General features: G+C 39.6%; 1 protein-coding gene across 7 annotated transcripts in view; it reads left to right on the top strand.

The window, feature by feature from the left end:
- Positions 1-17590, top strand: part of CLEC16A (C-type lectin domain containing 16A) — a 293814-nt gene extending 276224 nt beyond the window's left edge. For 4 of the 7 annotated variants that reach the window (XM_073647735.1, XM_073647726.1, XM_073647727.1 and 1 more), the window contains one exon: positions 13393-17590. In XM_073647735.1, the coding sequence (XP_073503836.1) occupies positions 13393-13760 (368 nt within the window). In that variant the 3' untranslated portion in view covers positions 13761-17590. Of the gene's footprint in view, positions 1-4044; positions 4118-13392 lie in introns of those variants that run through there. The other 3 variants (XM_073647729.1, XM_073647733.1, XM_073647730.1) reach the window with 2 other exon arrangements.
- Positions 17591-20522: the final 2932 nt, after the last annotated feature.

The raw sequence follows: 20522 nt of genomic DNA, 5'->3' as shown, positions 1-20522 counted from the left end.
TACTGGGACTGCTAGCAAGGAGAGACTTATTTTGGACAAGCAACACAAAGACTGTACATTATATCAGTGGAAATCCTCACTGCAGGCTGATGAGTCAAAACTTTAGATTTTTTTATACCAACCGCCATGTCTTTGTGAGACCTAAAAAAAAATAAGCAGATGATTTCTACATGTGTGGTGTCCACCGTAAAACATGCAGGGGGATGTTTGATGGAGTGAGGGTGTATTGCTGCTGATGCTGTTGGTGATTGTGACGACATAGTTTCTAATCTTAATTATCCAAATGTCTAAATTCGTTAGGCCAGGAGAAATACACTATTATGTTTATGTTGACTTTTGAATTTGTGTTTTTCTTTGGCTGGTCAAGAAGGACAGTGACACGGGATAATAGAACAATAATGTTTGCTAATATGCTAATTACATATTGAACCAGGCCAGCTAGCTTGTTGACTCACAAACCCGGAGGACAAACTATACAAATTGATTAAATGCTCAAACAATGAGACATGAGCCCTGCACCTTCCCCCCTGACCTGTGAATGATGACCTAAGCCACAGATGTAAATATAAAATGGGATTTCTATCGTTCTGCAAGGAGAATCCGAAAGACTCTTCAGGACAGCAGCTTGGTAGCATGGCTCCATCCAGAGGGACACAGATTTGGATTCTACAGGATGTTAGCCTGAGGGAACAAGGCCCTGGCTGGAAGGATACAGATCTGCTCCATTGACCATTACTGACCCTATGGAGACTTTGGTGAAACCAGGATTGTGACCCTCCGGTCACCTGGTCCCATGGATATGTTCTGAGACGCCAGGTTGGGACCATCGGGTCGCCTTGTCTCATGGAGACGTTTGGGAAAGCCAGGATTGTGACCGATCCCATTGATATGTTTGTGTGTGCCTGGTTGGGACCATCCGGTCACCTGGAACCCATGGATACTCTCGGAGAAAGCCAGGTTGGGACCATCCGGTCACCTGGTCCCATACAGTGGTAGCCAAAAGTATTGGCACCCCTGCAATTCTGTCAGATAATACTCAGTTTCTTCCTGAAAATGATTGCAATCACAAATTCTTTGGTATTATTATCTTCATTTAATTTGCTTGCATGGAAAAAACACAAAAGAGAATGAAGCAAAAATCAAATCATTGATCATTTCACACAAAACTCCAAAAATGGGCCAGACAAAAGTATTTGCACCCTCAGCCTAATACTTGGTTGCACAACCTTTAGCCAAAATAACTGCGAACAACCGCTTCCGGTAACCATCAATGAGTTTCTTACAATGCTCTGCTGGAATTGTAGACCATTCTTCTTTGGCAAACTGCTCCAGGTCCCTGATATTTGAAGGGTGCCTTCTCCAAACTGCCATTTTGAGATCTCTCCACAGGTGTTCTATGGGATTCAGGTCTGGACTCATTGCTGGCCACCTTAGAAGTCTCCAGTGCTTACGCTCAAACCATTTTATAGTGCTTTTGGAAGTGTGTTTTGGGTCATTGTCCTGCTGGAAGACCCATGACCTCTGAGGGAGACCCAGCTTTCTCACACTGGGCCCTACATTATGCTGCAAAATTTGTTGGTAGTCTTCAGACTTCATAATGCCATGCACACTGTCAAGCAGTCCAGTGCCCGAGGCAGCAAAGCAACCCCAAAACATCAGGGAACCTTCGCCATGTTTGACTGTAGGGACCGTGTTCTTTTCTTTGAATGCCTCTTTTTTTTTCCTGTACACTCTATGTTGATGCTTTTTGCCAAAAAGCTCTACTTTTGTCTCATCTGACCAGAGAACATTCTTCCAAAACGTTTTAGGCTTTCTCAGGTAAGTTTTGGCAAACTCCAGCCTGGCTTTTTTATGTCTCGGGGTAAGAAGTGGGGTCTTCCTGGGTATCCTACCATACAGTCCCTTTTCATTCAGACGTCAACGGATAGTACGGGTTGATACTGTTGTACCCTCGGATTGCAGGGCAGCTTGAACTTGTTTGGATGTTAGTCGAGGTTCTTTATCCACCATCCGCACAATCTTGCGTTGAAATCTCTCGTCAATTTTTCTTTTCCGTCCACATCTAGGGAGGTTAGCCACAGTGCCATGGGCTTTAAACTTCTTGATGACACTGCGCACGGAAGACACAGGAACATTCAGGTCTTTGGAGATGGACTTGTAGCTTTGAGATTGCTCATGCTTCCTCACAATTTGGTTTCTCAAGTCCTCAGACAGTTCTTTGGTCTTCTTTCTTTTCTCCATGCTCAATGTGGTACACACAAGGACACAGGACAGAGGTTGAGTCAACTTTAATCCATGTTAACTGGCTGCAAGTGTGATTTAGTTATTGCCAACACCTGTTAGGTGCCACAGGTAAGTTACAGGTGCTGTTAATTACACGAATTAGAGAAGCATCACATGATTTTTCAAACAGTGCCAATACTTTTGTCCACCCCCTTTTTTAGGTTTGGTGTGGAATTATATCCAATTTGGCTTTAGGACAATTCTTTTTGTGTTTTTTCATTGAAGACAAATTAAATGAAGAGAATAATACCAAAGAATTTGTGATTGCAATCATTTTCAGGAAGAAACTGAGTATTATCTGACAGAATTGCAGGGGTGCCAATACTTTTGGCCACCACTGTAGATATGTTCAGAGAAGCCAGGGTGGGACCCTCGGGTCTCGTGGCCTTGTACCTCAGTGGACTGTCAGCTTCCTAAGCTTGCCTCTACCTCCTCTCTGTGGGTGTCCACCCAAAGTGGGGTACCAATGGTTGAGGTAGTTGGCCCTGGAAGTCCCAAAGTCGCAGCTGCTCTATTCTCAGTTGGCCAGCGAAAGGGCAAGATTGTGTAATTTTTCACCATCTTGGGTATTTGCTGGGACTGTTCTATATGTTTATTGTCTGTTTGGTGGTTCAATAAAGTATTGCCACACTGTTGTACCCTCACCCTGTGTTGTCTGAGTAGTATAATGCCCACGGAAGACCCCAGGTCTTCACAGTGATTTATTCCAAATTCAAGGCACACTTACCCATCATGGCTACTACCGAATTATGCATCGACATGCCATGCTGTCTGATTTGAACTTAGTGGGACAATCATTTGTTTTACAACAGGACAATGATCCAAAACCCATTTCTATGCTCTATAAGAGATATATGACCAAGAAGGAAAGGAATGGAGAGTTGCGTCAGATGACATGGCCTCCACAATCGCCACACCTCAATCGAATTGAAATAGTTTGTGATCACTTGGACTGCAGAGTGAAAGTAAAGCAGCCAACAAGTGCTCAGCAGTTATGTAAACTCTTTCAAGACAGTTGGAAGCCATTCCATGCTATGACCTGTGGAAGCTGTTTGAGAGAATTCCAAATAGGTGTAAAGCTGCCTTTACTGGAAAAGGGGGGATACTTTGAGGAATCTAGGTTTTAAAACATACTCTGGTTTGTTTCACACGTGTTTGTTTATTTCTTGTTTCCATGTGTTCCTTTGTGATTTTATTGCTTCCAGTCTGAATCTACAATGTGCACATTCCATTAAGAAAGAAAACCATTGCATGAACAGGTGTGTCCAAACATTTGACTGGTACTATAAGTGCTAAACATTTCTATAGGGTTACATTTGCTACATGAAAGCAACAAGAATGTCCCTTTTTGCCTCTGACTAGTTGGTATAAATCAGTATATTGGAAAAAAAAGTATGAAATTGCATAATAGGCTTCAGGAATTCAGGGGAAGTTTAACTGTTACTTGTATAAGCTTTTTTCTTTATACAAACTGTCCCTATTGGTAGTGGATGAAATCAATTAGGGACATCAGTCAAATACATATATATCTGCGTATCTTCAAAGGTGAAAGAGTGAAGAGTGGCTTTCTCTTCCATATTCCCAGGTTTTTAGGTGGTACGTGAACCTGCCCCATGTGACCATGCAGAACATTATCACATCCCAATTCACCCTATGCCAGTTCAGCCATGGGACTATGTCCCTTTAGGTGAATGTTTTAACATGATATGAGTTGTGCTACCGCATTTACGGAATAAAAATACATATTAATATATATTTTAGGTGCTGATATGAACTGTGAGGACCTCTCATTGCTTCATCTCTTCCCCAGCCAAGCTCAGAAATAGTTTTTCTGGTAAGAGTGGTTGTGGCAGAGGGGTACTGATTCTCATTAAAGAGAACCTGGTGGTGTATGGACACTTACAAGCAGTGCTACATGGGAAAACAATGCTCATTATCTGTCCTCCAGAAGAAAACTACCCCATATTAGCCAATTAGCCGACATTTTCAACATAACTATATGTAATAAAACACCACACTTCCATTCATCCGATCATTTCTTTTATCCGGCATCCATCTTTAGCTTGATCTTCCCACGCTATTGTCATCGTTCCCCACCTCCAAATCAACATAGACACTTTTTATACTTTATGTTTTTGATCAGGTTACCGTATATCTGATTTAACCCTATGTCCCTATAACCCTATAGAAATAAAATGATTATGTCATTTGGCTTTGAACATTTTTCATTACACTCATCACTGACTCTTCTTTTTGGATATTCACAACTAGTACTAATCCTGATCTTTTGAGCCTTCTAGGCCTCCATAGTGATAGTTAACCAAGCAATGAGGACACTCTTTTCATATCCTTTAACCCTTTCCCTGTGTTTCATGTATATCACATCCTGCACTAATAATAGTCTTTCCTAAATTCATTTTACTATTGGGAATTATTTTATGTGGAATTGACAAGACTTTTTCACTGAATTGTGCCACCAAGCGCAGGTGTTTTTAAAGTTTGTTTTTATTATGAACTATTAAACCCATGACAAATATATCCGTCATGGAGTGGGTCTGGGTGCGTAGGAACGGGCTCAGTAGCTGGGCCTGCTCCACATGCGGCAGATACCGGATACATTAAATAACAAATCTGTGTCTAACAGCCGTAGTTGGAGCTGAGCTCTGGCACTGCTGTTAACCATTTAGATGACGCTGTCTATCGCTGGCAGTGGCATTGATATGGTGCAGTTGCTGGTGTTCACGAGCGCATTGGTACCTGTGACGCAGGGAAAAGATGGGTTATCAAGGCCACTGTCACTTCCATCTTTGTACTCCTGTGATGCTCCGCCACACGCTGAGCTTCAAAAGAGACCGATATTTAGACTGTGATATTGAAGTATTACATATAAACTATCACATTTTCGCAGGTTCAAGTACCCTGGCGGGAGGAGGGGGTGGGGGCAGTAAAACGCAAAAAAAAAGTTTTCAAAAATATCAAAACCTATCAAATCACCCCTCCTTTTCCCATATTAAAAATAAAGAAATATGAAAAATAAACATATCTGGTATTGCCGCATCCATAAAAGTCTGATCTATCAATATATAATATTAATTAACCCATACAATACACTCTGTAAAGAGAAAAAGAATCGAAACGCCAAAATTGCATATTTTGGAAGCAACATTCTTCCCTAAGAAAAAAACAATAAGAAGCGATTGTATTCATACTAGCTTAGAGAATCACTTTTCCGGGTAATTTTTACTGTGCAATGAACACCATAAAAACATCCCCAAAAAATCTGCCAGAATACATTTTTTCACCATTTCATTCCACTTTTTTTTCCCTATTCTTCAGTACATTCATTGTATGGTAAAATGAATGAGGTCATTGAAAGCTACAAAAAATCTGCCAGAATACATTTTTTCACCATTTCATTCCACTTTTTTTTCCCTATTCTTCAGTACATTCATTGTATGGTAAAATGAATGAGGTCATTGAAAGCTACAACTTATTCCGCAAAAAACAAGCCCTCATATGCTATGTCAACAGAAAAATAAAGGAGGCCAAAAACGAAAAATCTCCTGGACGTTAAGGCGGTTAGACATGTCTTATGATTACGATTTTTCACTTTTATAGCTTTCGTGATCTAAGAAATGTAATATTTTTATTGCATTGACTACTGGTTATGGACACTTGGGAAATATGTAAAATAAAAAAGTGGTGAGCAAACCTTTACAGAAGAATAGGTTGGGAAAATCTTTGGCTTATTCGATGCACATGTATGAATCCCATCTAACCCATTTAAAATGTAGACAAATATATGAAAAACTATATGAAAACTTCCTGATTGAAGAGTCTTATACATGAGTTAGAAGTTATCATGGCTTAGCTCATGAATGCGTCTCAGTAGCCGGTCAGTAAGGCCTCACTAAGATTTCAGGTTTTTTGATGTACGAGAATAACGTGCCGAGTTTCATCAGTGATTTTCCTCCGATTTTCATCAGCGTGTCAGAGTTTGGACAGTCTCATAAGTTTTTTTCACCGATTAGAAAAAAAAATTCTCCACCTTTTGCTATCTATTAGTCAATGAAAAACCGACAGCACACAGATGCCATCAGAATCCTGTCTGATTTTTTTTCACAGACCCAGAACTTTCATTGGTCACTTTGATCCTACAGTCATGGCCAAAAGTTTTGAGAATGACACCAAAATTATATTTTCACATGATCTGCTGGCCTCTGGTTTTTATTAGTGTTTGTCTGATGTTTATATCACATACAGAAATATAATTGCAATCATATTATGAGTACCAATAGGTTATATTGACAGTTAGAATGAGTTAATGCAGCAAGTCAATATTTGCAGTGTTGCCCCTTCTTCTTTAAGACCTCTGTAATTCTCCCTGGCATGCTCTCAATCAACTTTTGGACCAAATCCTGACTGATAGCAGTCCATTCTTGCATAATCAATGCTTGCATTTTGCCAGAATTTGTTGGTTTTTGTTTGTCCACCCGTCTCTTGATGATTGACCACAAATTCTCAATGGGATTAAGATCTGGGGAGTTTCCAGGCCATGGACCCCAAATCTCTATGTTTTGTTCAATGAGCCATTTAGTTATCACCTTTGCTTTATGGCAAGGTGCTCCATCATGCTGGAAAAGGCATTGTTGGGCGCCAAACTGCTCTTGGACGGGCGGGAGAAGTTGCTCTTGGAGGACATTCTGGTACCATTCTTTATTCATGGCTGTGTTTTTAGGCAAGACTGTGAGTGAGCCGATTCCCTTGGCTGAGAAGCAACCCCACACATGAATGGTTTCAGGATGCTTTACAGTTGGCATGAGACAAGACTGGTGGTAGCGCTCACCTCTTCTTCTCCGAATAAGCGGTTTTCCAGATGTCCCAAACAATCGAAAAGGGGATTCATCAGAGAAAATGACTTTGCCCCAGTCCTCAGCAGTCCACTCCCTGTACCTTTTGCAGAATATCAGTCGGTCCCTGATGTTTTTTCTGGAGAGAAGTGGCTTCTTTGCTGCCCTCCTTGAAACCAGCCCTTGCTCAAAGAGTCTCCGCCTCACAGTGCGTGCAGAAGCACTCACACCAGCCTGCTGCCATTCCTGAGCAAGCTCGGCACTGCTGGTAGTCCGATCCCGCAGCTGAAACAGTTTTAAGATACGGTCCTGGCGCTTGCTGGTCTTTCTTGGGCGCCCTGGAGCCTTTTTGACAACAATGGAAGCTCTCTCCTTGAAGTTCTTGATGATGCGATAGATTGTTGACTGAGGTGCAATCTTTGTAGCTGCGATACTCTTCCCTGTTAGGCCATTTTTGTGCAGTGCAATGATGGCTGCACATGTTTCTTTAGAGATAACCATGGTTAACTGAAGAGAAACACTGATACCAAGAACCAGCCTCCTTTTAAAGTGTCCAGTGATGTCATTCTTACTTAATCATGACTGATTGATCGCCAGCCCTGTCCTCATCAACACCCACACCTGTGTTAATGGATCAATCACTAAAACGATGTTAGCTGCTCCTTTTAAGGCAGGACTGCAATGATGTTGAAATGTGTTTTGGGGGTTAAAGTTCATTTTCTGGGCAAATATTAACTTTGGAAGTACAGTAATTGCTGTTAAGCTGATCACTCTTTGACATTCAGGAGTATATACAAATTGCCATTACAAAAAATGAAGCAGTAAACTTTGGAAAAATTACTATTTGTCTCATTCTCCGTACTTTTGGCCATGACTGTACACTTGGATCAATCTTCGACATGTTTCCGTAATTTTGCATGGACCATTCAGGCTGCAATGAATCAAGTACATGTAAACAGCCCCATAGACTGTCATAGGTACTAGTAGTTTAGAAGGGTTTTCCATCTCAGTAAGTGATGGCACAGTTCCAGACAATGAAGGGCTCTTCAGTCTCCTCACGTTCTTTCCTCTGTAGTGGGGAATTCCCAGTCACCCGCCTGACCCGGGCCCCAAGTAAACAGGATCCCTTGCAGCTCCCTACATAATCAGGAGCCTGGTTAGTTACACAGGTGAAAAGTGAAAGGGTCACAGCGCTTGCAGGAACTTCATTTCCAGGTCCCAGAGGTTGGACACCCAGTGATCATTAGGTGATGGCATATTTTAGTAATGTGGCATCACTTTCTGTAGTATTGTGCAATTTGCACAATTAGTGATTAGAAAAACAAACATTTAAATACTTGTGCAAGGGCACGAGCCACATCTCATTTTGTCTGTATCCATTTTCACGAAATGTGAGTAGTCCTTCTCTTTTCCGATCAACCATTTTGATATAGATTGCAAAGTAAATGTTGCCATTTTTGTGTAGACCAGCAATTAAATTATGCCATTGACTATATCTTGCTTTTCTCCACTGCTGGGGATATATTCTTTTATTATTCATATAGTTTTGTGCCCAATATCGATGATGTGGCTATTGGCAATCACTCATGCACCAGCCTTTCGATAAGGGCTCGTTCAGATGTCAGTTTTTTGCCTACAAATTCTATCCCTATTTTTCCTGGAGAGAACTTGTATCCATTATGGATATTTATGGGGCTGTTCACATGTTCTTGTAAGTTCGTGGCCTATGATGCCTTCCAGGCACTGTCCATTTTTCATGTACTGTGTGATAGGAGAAGGCTGAGAAACTTTCATAATTTTCATTTTTTTTTTCATAACAAACACAACAGCTGTAGTCCATAGCAACCAGTGATACTTGCAGTTCAGCGCACACTGTCTGTGCAGTCTCTTCTCAGAGAGATTCTGGCTTGTCTCTCTCTTACGCTCCAATACACATCCAATCTGGTTAGCTTCCCCCAGCTGACTAAGGTGAACACTTGATCCTATAACTACCAAACTACCACCAACCTAAATAATTATAGTACAAGACAAAATATATCAAAATGTATCAAATCTTTATTATAAACAATACATTTATACAAAATAAAATAAAAAATCCATTTAAAAAACCCACATAAAAGTAAAAAATTGGGCAGTGTGAACAAGATAATAAATAGCGTAATTATATATTCATATATCAAGAAAATGGGGGCATAGGAAAACATAATATTCTTAAGTCACAGAGACTAGGTATTCTGCAACCATATATAAAATATTAATATAACAAATCTTTTGCTTTTGTGTAGATTATTTTTTTATAATATAGATTTGATACATTTTGATATAGTGTCTTGTACTATAATTATTTAGTTTGGTGATAGTTATAGGATTATGTATTGTGTTTTGGTACCTTCAAAAATTAGCTTTATAAAATGTAGCCATAATTTATTATGAGTCTAGCTTTCCAGTTTTTGTTTACTAAGGTGAACACCTAGCCTGGTTATATGCAGAGCCAGCCAGGTGAAAATAATCAGAGCCAGTAGAACTAGGAATTAACCCTAGCCTACCTGGCTTTAATACTCAAAATATATATATATATATATATATATATATATATATATATATATATATATATATATGTTAGGAGTAGGTGCACTAATATTATATAGCTTTCTATATTAAAAAATATATTCAAAAATTTTCCCATTTTCACTCTGGCCACTAGTAATAATATGACAGTTGCTGCTCATAACATTCTATGGAAAGGGGAGGAACCAGAAGCAGACACTGATGTCTTGCTTCAAGTTCTTCTGAAATGACATTTACACTTTGAACTTTTTTTTTTAACTGTCATTTAAGGAGAACTTTCAGCAGAATATCTGTCGCTAGCTCCAACTTCCTCCCCCTTCATAGAACTTTATAGCACCAACTGTCATTTCATATCTTGTTAATCTGTATTTACTGTAGATGTTAAAGAAGCCTTCCTCCCATCAGTTTTTATCCTCTTAATATATTGCAAACATCATATTATATAGCACTGTGTACATACAATTGCTCATTTTGCCTTTCTACCCCGCCAGTTATTTTCTTTTTTCTGCTCTATGTAGAAACAGGAAATCTTTTGTCACTGCTGAAATCATTCTTCTCTTCAACTCCTGACCCAGCTGCTCTCTCCTCTCCCTGCCAGAGCCTTTTGCAGTGAATGATGACTCATACAGGGAAAATTGACCTTCTGTTTCTAGATAGAGCTTAAAAGGATTCAGCTAGTCAGTTGTTAATCACGTGCAAGAAAAACTGTAGGGGAACAAAAGCACATAAGACCATTGGGTGATACCCTTTTGGGTGCAAAGGAAAGTAAAAGGAAGGTGCTCACCTGAGCAGGTTGTGTGCAGGCACAACTCCAATGAACACCTGAAGGTATCAGCTGCTGCCTTGTGGCTGGGGGATAATCTCCTCCAGGTAGTTGACCAATTTGGACAATAACACAATATCAGGCTGTGTTGCTGTAATGAAGAATCCTTAGGACCAAGATGAGTTGAACTTTTTTTATTTCCACTGGACTAGTTTCTTTTCAAGTGAATAAAAACAATTTAACCACGTGATGCCATAGACCTAATGGAAAACAGAAGAATTAGCTGGGTAGAAAGGTAAAATGAGCAATTATAAGTACACAGTGCTATATAATGTGATGACTGCAATATACAGTTAGGTCCATATATATTTGGACAGAGACAACATTTTTCTAATTTTGGTTCTAGACATTACCACAATGAATTTTAAACAAAACATTTCAGATGCAGTTGAAGTTCAGACTTTCAGCTTTCATTTGAGGGTATCCACATTAAAATTGGATGAAGGGTTTAGGAGTTTCAGCTCCTTAACATGTGCCACCCTGTTTTTAAGGGGACCAAAAGTAATTGGACAGATTAAATAATTGTAAATAAAATGTTCATTTCTAGTACTTGGTTGAAAATCCTTTATTGGCAATAACTGCCTGAAGTCTTGAACTCATGGACATCACCAGACGCTGTGTTTCCTCCTTTTTGATGCTCTGCCAGGCCTTCACTGCGGTGGTTTTCAGTTGCTGTTTGTTTGTGGGCCTTTCTGTCTGAAGTTTAGTCTTTAACAAGTGAAATGCATGCTCAATTGGGTTGAGATCAGGTGACTGACTTGGCCATTCAGGAATATTCCACTTCTTTGCTTTAATAAACTCCTGGGTTGCTTTGGCTTTATGTTTTGGGTCATTGTCCATCTGTAGTATGAAACGACGACCAATCAGTTTGGCTGCATTTGGCTGGATCTGAGCACACCGTATGGCTCTGAATACATCAGAATTCATTTGGCTGCTTCTGTCCTGTGTCACATCATCAATAAACACTAGTGACCCAGTGCCACTGGCAGCCATGCATGCCCAAGCCATCACACTGCCTCCGCCGTGTTTTACAGATGATGTGGTATGCTTTGGATCATGAGCTGTACCACGCCTTCGCCATACTTTTCTCTTTCCATCATTCTGGTAGAGGTTGATCTTGGTTTCATCTGTCCAAAGAATGTTCTTCCAGAGCTGTGCTGGCTTTTTTAGATGTTTTTTAGCAAAGTCCAGTCTAGCCTTTTTATTCTTGATGCTTATGAATGGCTTGCACCGTGCAGTGAACCCTCTGTATTTAATTTCATGCAGTCTTCTCTTTATGGTAGATTTGGATATTGATATGCCTACCTCCTGGAGAGTGTTGTTCACTTGCTTGGCTGTTGTGAAGGGGTTTCTCTTCACCATTGAGATTATTCTGCGATCATCCACCCCTGTTGTCTTCCGTGGGCGCCCAGGTCTTTTTGCATTGATGAGTTCACCAGTGCTTGCTTTCTTTCTCAGGATGTACCAAACTGTAGATTTTGCCACTCCTAATATTGTAGCAATTTCTCAGATGGGTTTTTTCTGTTTTTGCAGCTTAAGGATGGCTTGTTTCACCTGCATGGAGAGCTCCTTTGACCGCATGTTTACTTCACACCAAAACCTTCCAAATGCAAGCACCACACCTCAAATCAACTCCAGGCCTTTTATCTGCTTAATTGAGAATGACATAACGAAGGGATTGCCCACACCTGTCCATGAAATAGCCTTGGAGTCAATTGTCCAATTACTTTTGGTCCCCTTTAAAAATAGCGTGGCACATGTTAAGGAGCTGAAACTCCTAAACCCTTCATCCAATTTTAATGTGGATACCCTCAAATGAAAGCTGAAAGTCTGAACTTCAACTGCATTTGAATTGTTTTGTTTAAAATTCATTGTGGTAATGTCTAGAACCAAAATTAGAAAAATGTTGTCTCTGTCCAAATATATATGGACCTAACTGTATTAAGAGAATAAAAATTTTGATGGAAATGCTTTTTTAACTCTGAATTGAGAGTAAAAGATCAGTCCTAGATGACCAAGAATCAGATTTCTGATAAGATGGATTACAACATTTCTTTTTTTTCATTTATATTATTGTGAAATGAAAATTAAAACAATGGTTATTATTTAAATGCATTTCACCAAGTGTAACCTATGCATCAAGAGAACACCCCAGAAAAAACAGATACTGGCTCACATTTATTAAGACCGCGTTTTATATGACAGTTAAAAATGAAAGTCAGTTGGAATGAGTTTTATTAAAAGACACAATACTCTTAATAAACTGGACTGTCCAAAAGTCATTGAATGTAGTATATGCCCGCAGCCTTCTTCTCTTCCAGCATATGTATTTCAGTAACCTTATCGAACTACAAGGTGACCCCCCCCAAAAAAGTAGGTCTGAATATTTCAGTAATGCATGGTACACAGTTGACAACCGCAGTCTCTGATACATATAGTTACAGTTCATTGTTGTAGTGTAGGAGCCCTGTTAGCCTCTGTTCACATTCCATCTCAGTCCGGATTTGAGTTTGGCTTATTTATAAGAGCAGTGTAGTCTGCAGTGCTGTTTTTGTGTGAAGAAAATACCCATACCCTCATGTATCTCAATAAAATCAATAGGATTCACAGTTATCCTATAAAAAAAATATGGATCTAGCATTGCTATTATGTCTCCTTTTTGGATGAAAAGAGCCTTTACGCATCATCCTTTTCCTTTTTTCTTTGACCTTTCCTTGTTTTGTCCTGTTCGTTTTGTAGAACATTAATGTTTGTGTTACACCCTGTGTAGTTTTCGTAAAGGTTAATTTTTTGTACATCATCTCGACTAAGCCTTAAATGAACTCCTATCTTATCTGTGGACTAATGATGTCCATTTTCTTTTACCAGATGATTCTTCCACTCCTGACCAAGCTCCAGTGACCCTGTATACTCAGATGGAGTCCATCGATGAGACTCAGCACTCTGGCTCTAGAACTAGGAAAAGTTCCTTGCTAAAGACAGACGGTGAAATTACCAACTTGGCTCCCAGCCTGACTCCAGCACCGCAGCCAACCATCTCCTTAATATCTGACGATAATACCGATGCACTCAGCGTGGAATCTCTTACGTTAGTCCCCCCTGTTGATCCACAGAGTATCCATACATTCAGTTTTATTGTGGAAATTCCCACTGAAACAGGAGATGTCATCCAGAAAGTAGATGAAGATGCTGCTCTCAGTGAGACTGAAAAGGCTGATGAACAAAATGGGCATTGAGAATGGAAAGCATTTTACACCTATTTTTACGATGTAAAGTGTAAAGCCATATTGTCAGCAATGTTAAATTGGAAAATGGGACTGCATCTGGTGTTTTTTCCAAGGCTGAGAATTACCAATGGATAACCCCGGGTACCATGCAAACATTGTCATCTCCGAGCTGTGTCTGAACAGTCAATATGCACATCCACGGAAAAGAGCTACTGACCTGTTACTGAATATGCTGCACACATCTTTCTCATGCTGCTTCTATGCTACGATATTCCAACAAGGACATTCAGTACCAAAAGTGAACCCGTTTAGCGGACAACGTAGTAAAATATGCAGAGCAAAAAGAACTGAGAATTTGTGGGAAACAAATAGTTCCTCCGCTACTTTTATATGGATGGATAGGTCATCAATTTCAGATTGGCAGGGGTCCGACACCTGGTACCCCCACGATCATCTGCTGTCTGTGCCGGCAGCGGACGGATGTTAGCAGATGTCGAGCTGAACAGTACAGTGCCATCAAATATGCAGTAGCCATGGCTGGGCCCTACAGATCCAATGTACTGTTCAGCTCGGCTTCTTCTAACATCCATCCACTGCCAACACTGAGTGCAGGGGATTGGTACGGGTGCCATGTTTGGAACCCAGCCGATCTGACATGGATGACCTATCTTCAGGATATAAAAGTAGTGCAGCAACACTTTAAGTAGAACTAATCATTTATTAAATTGTTTATCTACTCTTGCTGGGCTTAGGTTTCCAGTGGGTGATCCTACTTTGTGCACACAGAGATCGCAGTTAATTACCATACATGGATAGGACCGCCCACTGGACTCTCAAGCCCAGAATAACCAGAGGTTTACATGAATAACTTACTAGTTCTGCTTAATCTTTTTGCACACCTATGTATATCAATCCACTTAACTCCTCCTGCTCTATAACTCGCTGTCCTCTGATTGGATCCCTTTAAATTGCTAAAACCACTTTGATGGCCATTAATGCATTCACAGACTTGCTGCTTTTTGTCCCAGCTTGTAATTTAGTAGTGAATGCCTTTCTTTAAAAGGCAAATGTTGAAATCTATTTTTTGACTTGCGTGAAGCAGAAATAATGCTTTGCAACATTTAGCGCTTCAGACAAACTATTTTTTACCGCCGGTGCTGATATTATTTATGAAATCCAAATGGGGATCGGCACTCCTCTCCTTGTGGTGCACGCAGAAGTTAAATGAAGTGAAGAATTCCCGGCACTCAGATATACTGTGAATCTTGATTCTTATTTGCGGGAATCTGAACGTTTCAGCTCCTCCCGAGCTTTACACCACCGGGTGTTGAAAGCTCGGGAGGAGCTGAAACGTTCAGATTCTGTCAAATAAAAGAATCAAGTATCACAGTATATCTGAGTGTCGTGAATACTTCACTGATATTATTTGTTTCTTAGCTGGTTTATTTTTGTTTTATGGTTTCTCATTATTAGCCTTATACGGCACCAGCTTTTGTTGAAACAATGGCAGGTAGCTATTCGTGCAAAGAGAACTAGTTGTGCCAACTCTTAAGGATTTCCAATGGATAACGTATGACACAAGTCAATTGGGATTGTCATAAGAGTGACACATATTGACTTCAATGGAGATTAACGGCACATGCACAGTCACCTCACCCCAGAATGGGAAGTAGATACTCACATTCTCAAAACCAGGGATCACCAAGCTATGGCTGGTTGTTAACACGTATTGGGAATTGTCGTTTTACAGCAGCTGGAAAGCAACACGTTGGGAATCCCTGCTCTAAATAGTTGTACCCCAACAAATCCCACTTTTTTTAACACATGATCCCCCCCCATTGTAATAACTTCCTGGCCATTGCATTCATTATGTGATAGCATTACAAAATTTTTGCAGCTGAAATAAATGATGGAATCCAGAATACACAGACTCAATGGAGGCAAAGCGTATTCAGTTTTATGCCCCCCCCTAGCTGTCTATACTGTATGGGTCTATGCATTCATTGTCCTTTCTATGGATTCTAGTGTAATATAGATGTAAACCTGATTATAATTAAGGGCACTGATTTCCTTTCAGATATTTCTGGCTTATAGTCAGACTTTTAGTCAAATACGCTGTACATATAATAAGTCAGGTACACTGTATATAGATGAATCCAGAGGGCTTCTCATTCTCACTATTCTCAGACAGTATTAGTATCATCAGTGTAAAAGCTGAAAAATAACAATGAGCGGAAGGCTGCGGCGAACGTCGTATTGTAACACACTGATGTCCATGGTGCTTTTTAGTTCTTCTAGTTTCCATTGCTATATTTCCAAGGTAGTGCATATCATACTCTTCACACGTCTTCACTTATTAGTAGGACAGCTCTGATTTGTGTCTATTTTTGCAGTTTGTATTATTAACTTCGATTACCCGAGCTCATACAGTTCATGCTTGTATGTATATTTTGTATGTCTTAGATAATTTTATACCTTTGATATCACTGTCTCCTTTACTTCACGTGTGGCATAAATATGGCCAAGTTACGCTTCCAACCCAATAGTTTAACAGTACCCTTGAAAAAACATCCTTTTTGGTACCTGTAGTAGCTTACAGTGGCCTAAATCAAAGAGAGGAGGCCCTTTAACCAAAATCAAGCTTAAACCACTTTTTTTGTTACCCAAGATGAAAAGACGCCCTTGGGCAATTCCTCACCCCCTTATTTGCTAACAATACAATCCTATAGAGAGGAGACCTTCACAGTTTCTGGCCAACTTATATCAAAAGGGGATTAGACCAACCAAGGACAGGCCACTGCCTTCAAGATCCCATATACTAAATCTGGCCATACACATTAGATGGTTGTCAGCCAAACGATGCTTCGGCCGATTGTTCGTCCGACAGCCATCTAAGTCAACTCTTCCATACACAAGAGCAATCACTCGGCCAAGCGATCGTGTTCTCTATGAGAAAGCCACCGAATGACAGATGGTGGCTTATTTCTGGTAGAACAAAATGATAAGAAGTCAAATTTGGACATGCTTGATTGACATCTGCCCCGACCATATATTGGCCGACGCCTCCATACACATTAGATGGTCGGACAAACCCATCAATATCGGTGGGTTTGGTCCAACATTAGTCTAATGTTTATGGGGGCCTTAAGCCAGTACCAAAGAGAAAAGCTAACGGGAAAGTGGAATTGGATTTGGTAAGATGTCATTTCTCAAAAATCTATTTGAAAAAGTATTTCCTACATTAGGGCTTTTTCGGTAAATTACTTGTTTTTGTCCTTCATTCTTGCTTTAGCAAACACATTTTAAGGCACATTTTTCCCAATGTTGTTGACTCCATTATTGCAGACCCTATGGGCGCTAAAGCTTTATTTAAATCTTCTTAGCAAAAATGTTGTGTTAACCTGCAAATCGAAGAATGCATCCTATCAGTGTAGGGAAGATACAAGGCAATGTGTCCCAGAATGTGAAATCTCTGTTCAGTAGATGCACACTGATTCACCTCTTCTCTTCAGAAAGTGTATTAACGATTATATATGTGTAGAATGATGGATATAATTTTCAGAAGTATTTCAGAACATATAATATCATCCTTCTCCGCATACAGAAGTATTACGGCACCAGAATGTTTAGGTATATTCCTGGGGCCGCAGACTCTGTTTTCATCCAGATCACTGCAGATAATGATGATGTAGGTTTTATATATCCAGATGTGGGGAGCTTTTTTGGTTAGGATAAATTTATAATGGAAAATTAAATTATAATTATTAATATTTTTGAGTGTTTCTATACTTTGTTAATGTATTTTTGTTTGGTGCGAGAAAATAAAATTATTAAGTCTACTCGGAATTTCATTACAAACCATTACACTAATTACTTGGATCCTGATTTAGGAACAGAGCCAACCTCAACCTCTTCTTTGTGCAACTTCCCATCAAACAAGAGCGCTCTTCATTCCTGAGTATTGCCTTATCATATAACATGGTCTTCTCTTATAAAGAATCCCATTCTCAGATTTATGCAAATATCCATAGTGGAGCCTTGCACCTCTATCATGTGAGATTTCATAATACGACACTCTACTTCCATCCCACTTTGTAACATCCATCATCCAACCCAACCATAGGTCTGCTTCTATGCTTTTCTTATGCAATAGTCCAGAAAATGGGATGTGTAAAAATGGTCAATTCCGTGAATAATGGGCATGTTTTTGACAAAAATAGAAAAGTTATTTTTCCAATTCTTTCAATGAAACTAGTCATCCCCCAGTCAGTCAATTAATCTCTGGTCATCCACCAGTCTGGGCAATTATTTCCCAATTCTACATTCTCTAGTGTCACAAGACAATGTTTCTTTTAACTGAACATAAAGTAAGAAAAAAGGGCGAAAAATAAGAAAAAAAAATTGTTAAACATGACATTTTTAATAATGTATTGCCCATATAGACCAATAAAAAAAATGAATTTTAAACCTCACACCAATTCATTGGAATTTATATTTTATCATAAAACAATAAGTGACTGATACAATATAATAAAACCGCATATATGACAACCAAGTACGAATTTAGTAATGGCAGAGTGCATGCTTTAGGCATATGAAGGATTGTCAGAAAAGGTCAAGGTTCCCCTCCACCTATGTTTGAAGACAGGCATCTCATTATGGAAATGTGTCTCAAATCTGTCTGATTGAACATTCAAGTGTTTTAGGACACTATATGCATAGTGGATATACCTCCTGACATCTCAAGAGTACGGTATTCCCCTGGCTTCCCTAAATTATCTCAAGGCAGAATCGGAACTGAGTTACAGAAAATGGAAAGGAGACTTTGCACCAATCCGATAACACCTATCTGCAGCCATGGACCTAAAAATAGAGGTTTACAAAGGAATCTGATGTATTCAGGCCCTGGGGCCTTAAGGACCCATTGGAAATATAGAATTTGATTTTATTTAGATAATATGTTAATGGTGACATTTTCATCTGAGCAATATTATTTTAAGAGGCCTATACTTTTAACGTTTGGAAACCTGAAGGACTTGGACATCTTTACAATGTTTTTTTGTTGTTGCTCATTGGTTTCCTAAAAGCAAAATTAAGTAGCTTACTAAATAGTCTTCCTTGACAAAATGTCCTACCACTTTGCTGCTGTGTGATTTCACCTACTTGGTTGTCCTACTATTTCTGAAATGAATCCAACAGCGTTCTGCTCATGGCTGTGTCAATAATATGTACTTCGCCCTCCCTTCTCTTAGTGTTAGAGATAACGGAATCATATACTCTGCAACTTCAGTGTTTATTGCCCATGGAAGAAAAGATCCCTTATAAGGGAACTCAATACAGGAATTTAGCCATCCTGATACATGAGCGCTGGCGAAGGCAGCAGCACAGTGAACACATAGATGTCACATTTGGCATATACTTCTGGGAGGGAGACATGCACTTGAGCCTAGTCTGAAAGTAGGAACAGTTTGCAAATAAAGGGGTCTAAACATGAATAAAGGGAGAAAGCCTTATATGAAGTTTGACTTCTGATAACTAATAATGTATGTAGTGATCATTTTTTCCCATGATAAAAGTGTTGACTGCCTTTAAAGGAATTTAGTTAATTGATGTTGAGCTGCAAAACTAGACACAACCCATAGATGAGTATGGCACTGCTTCGGGAAAGAAATAAGCAGACTTTTTTTTATCTAACCCCTTTACGGCACATGTATTAATTGATTTTGATGGTTTGAGGTGTCTTTTGTTTTAAGTCTCTACTATTTACATTTAAGTTGATGTATATCCATTGGAAAAATGACCAGTATGTTTTTCAGGCTGTGTTTTTTGTTAGTGTGACCATGGTGTGTTACAGTACCCAGCTCTGTACTGTAGTAACATCAAAGAACATACAATCCCATGACTTTTGTCTCATGCTTCACCTTCTGTAATGTAAATATTGTTCATAAAACATTCAGAAATTCTGCATTTAATAAAAGAAGTTGAGTTTAAAAGTTTGATTAGTATATTCCTAATTTCTGAGTGTCTGAGCTTTGTATGGTGGTTACAGTTGTGCTCAAAAGTTTACATACCCCGGCAGAATATGAATGATAACAAAAAACTTTTTCTCCACTCATGGTTATTGGTAGAGCGAAGCCATTTATAACTACTGTGTTTTCTAAATCTGAATGACAACCAAAAACATCCAAATGACCCTGGTCAAAAGTTCACATACCCCAGTTCTTAATACCGTGTATTGTACCCTCTAACATCAATGACAGCTTGAAGTCTTTTGTGGCAGTTGTGGATGAGGTTCTTTATTTTCTCAGATGGTAAAGCTGCCCATTCTTCTTGGCAAAAAGGCTCCAGTTCCTGTAAATTCCTGGGCTGTCTAGGATGAACTGCGCTCTTGAGATCTCCCCAGCATGGCTCAATGATATTGAGGAGACTCAGGAGACTGAGATGACCACTCCAGAACCTTCACTTTGTTCTGCTGTAGCCAATGACAGGTCGACTTGGCCTTGTGTTTTGGATCGTTGACATGTTGGAACGTTCAAGTACATCCCATGTGCAGCTTTCAGGCTGATGAGTGCAAATTTGCCTCCAGTATTTGCTGATAACGTGCTGCATTCATCTATCCTTCAACTTTTACCAGGTTTCCTGTGCCTTTGTAGCTCACACATCCCCAAAACATCAGCGATCCACCTCTGTGCTTTACTGTAGGAGTGGTGTTCCTTTCATCATAGGCATTGTTGACCTCTCTCCAAATGTAACGTTTACAGTTGTGGCCAA

Source organism: Phyllobates terribilis, unplaced genomic scaffold, assembly GCF_046119375.1.
Source record: "Phyllobates terribilis strain yellow unplaced genomic scaffold, ASM4611937v1 Scaffold_9__5_contigs__length_417890890, whole genome shotgun sequence".
Lineage (NCBI taxonomy): Eukaryota > Metazoa > Chordata > Amphibia > Anura > Dendrobatidae > Phyllobates > Phyllobates terribilis.
The sequence above is the reverse complement of the archived record's forward strand: the minus strand, read 5'-3'. Positions and strand labels throughout refer to the sequence as shown.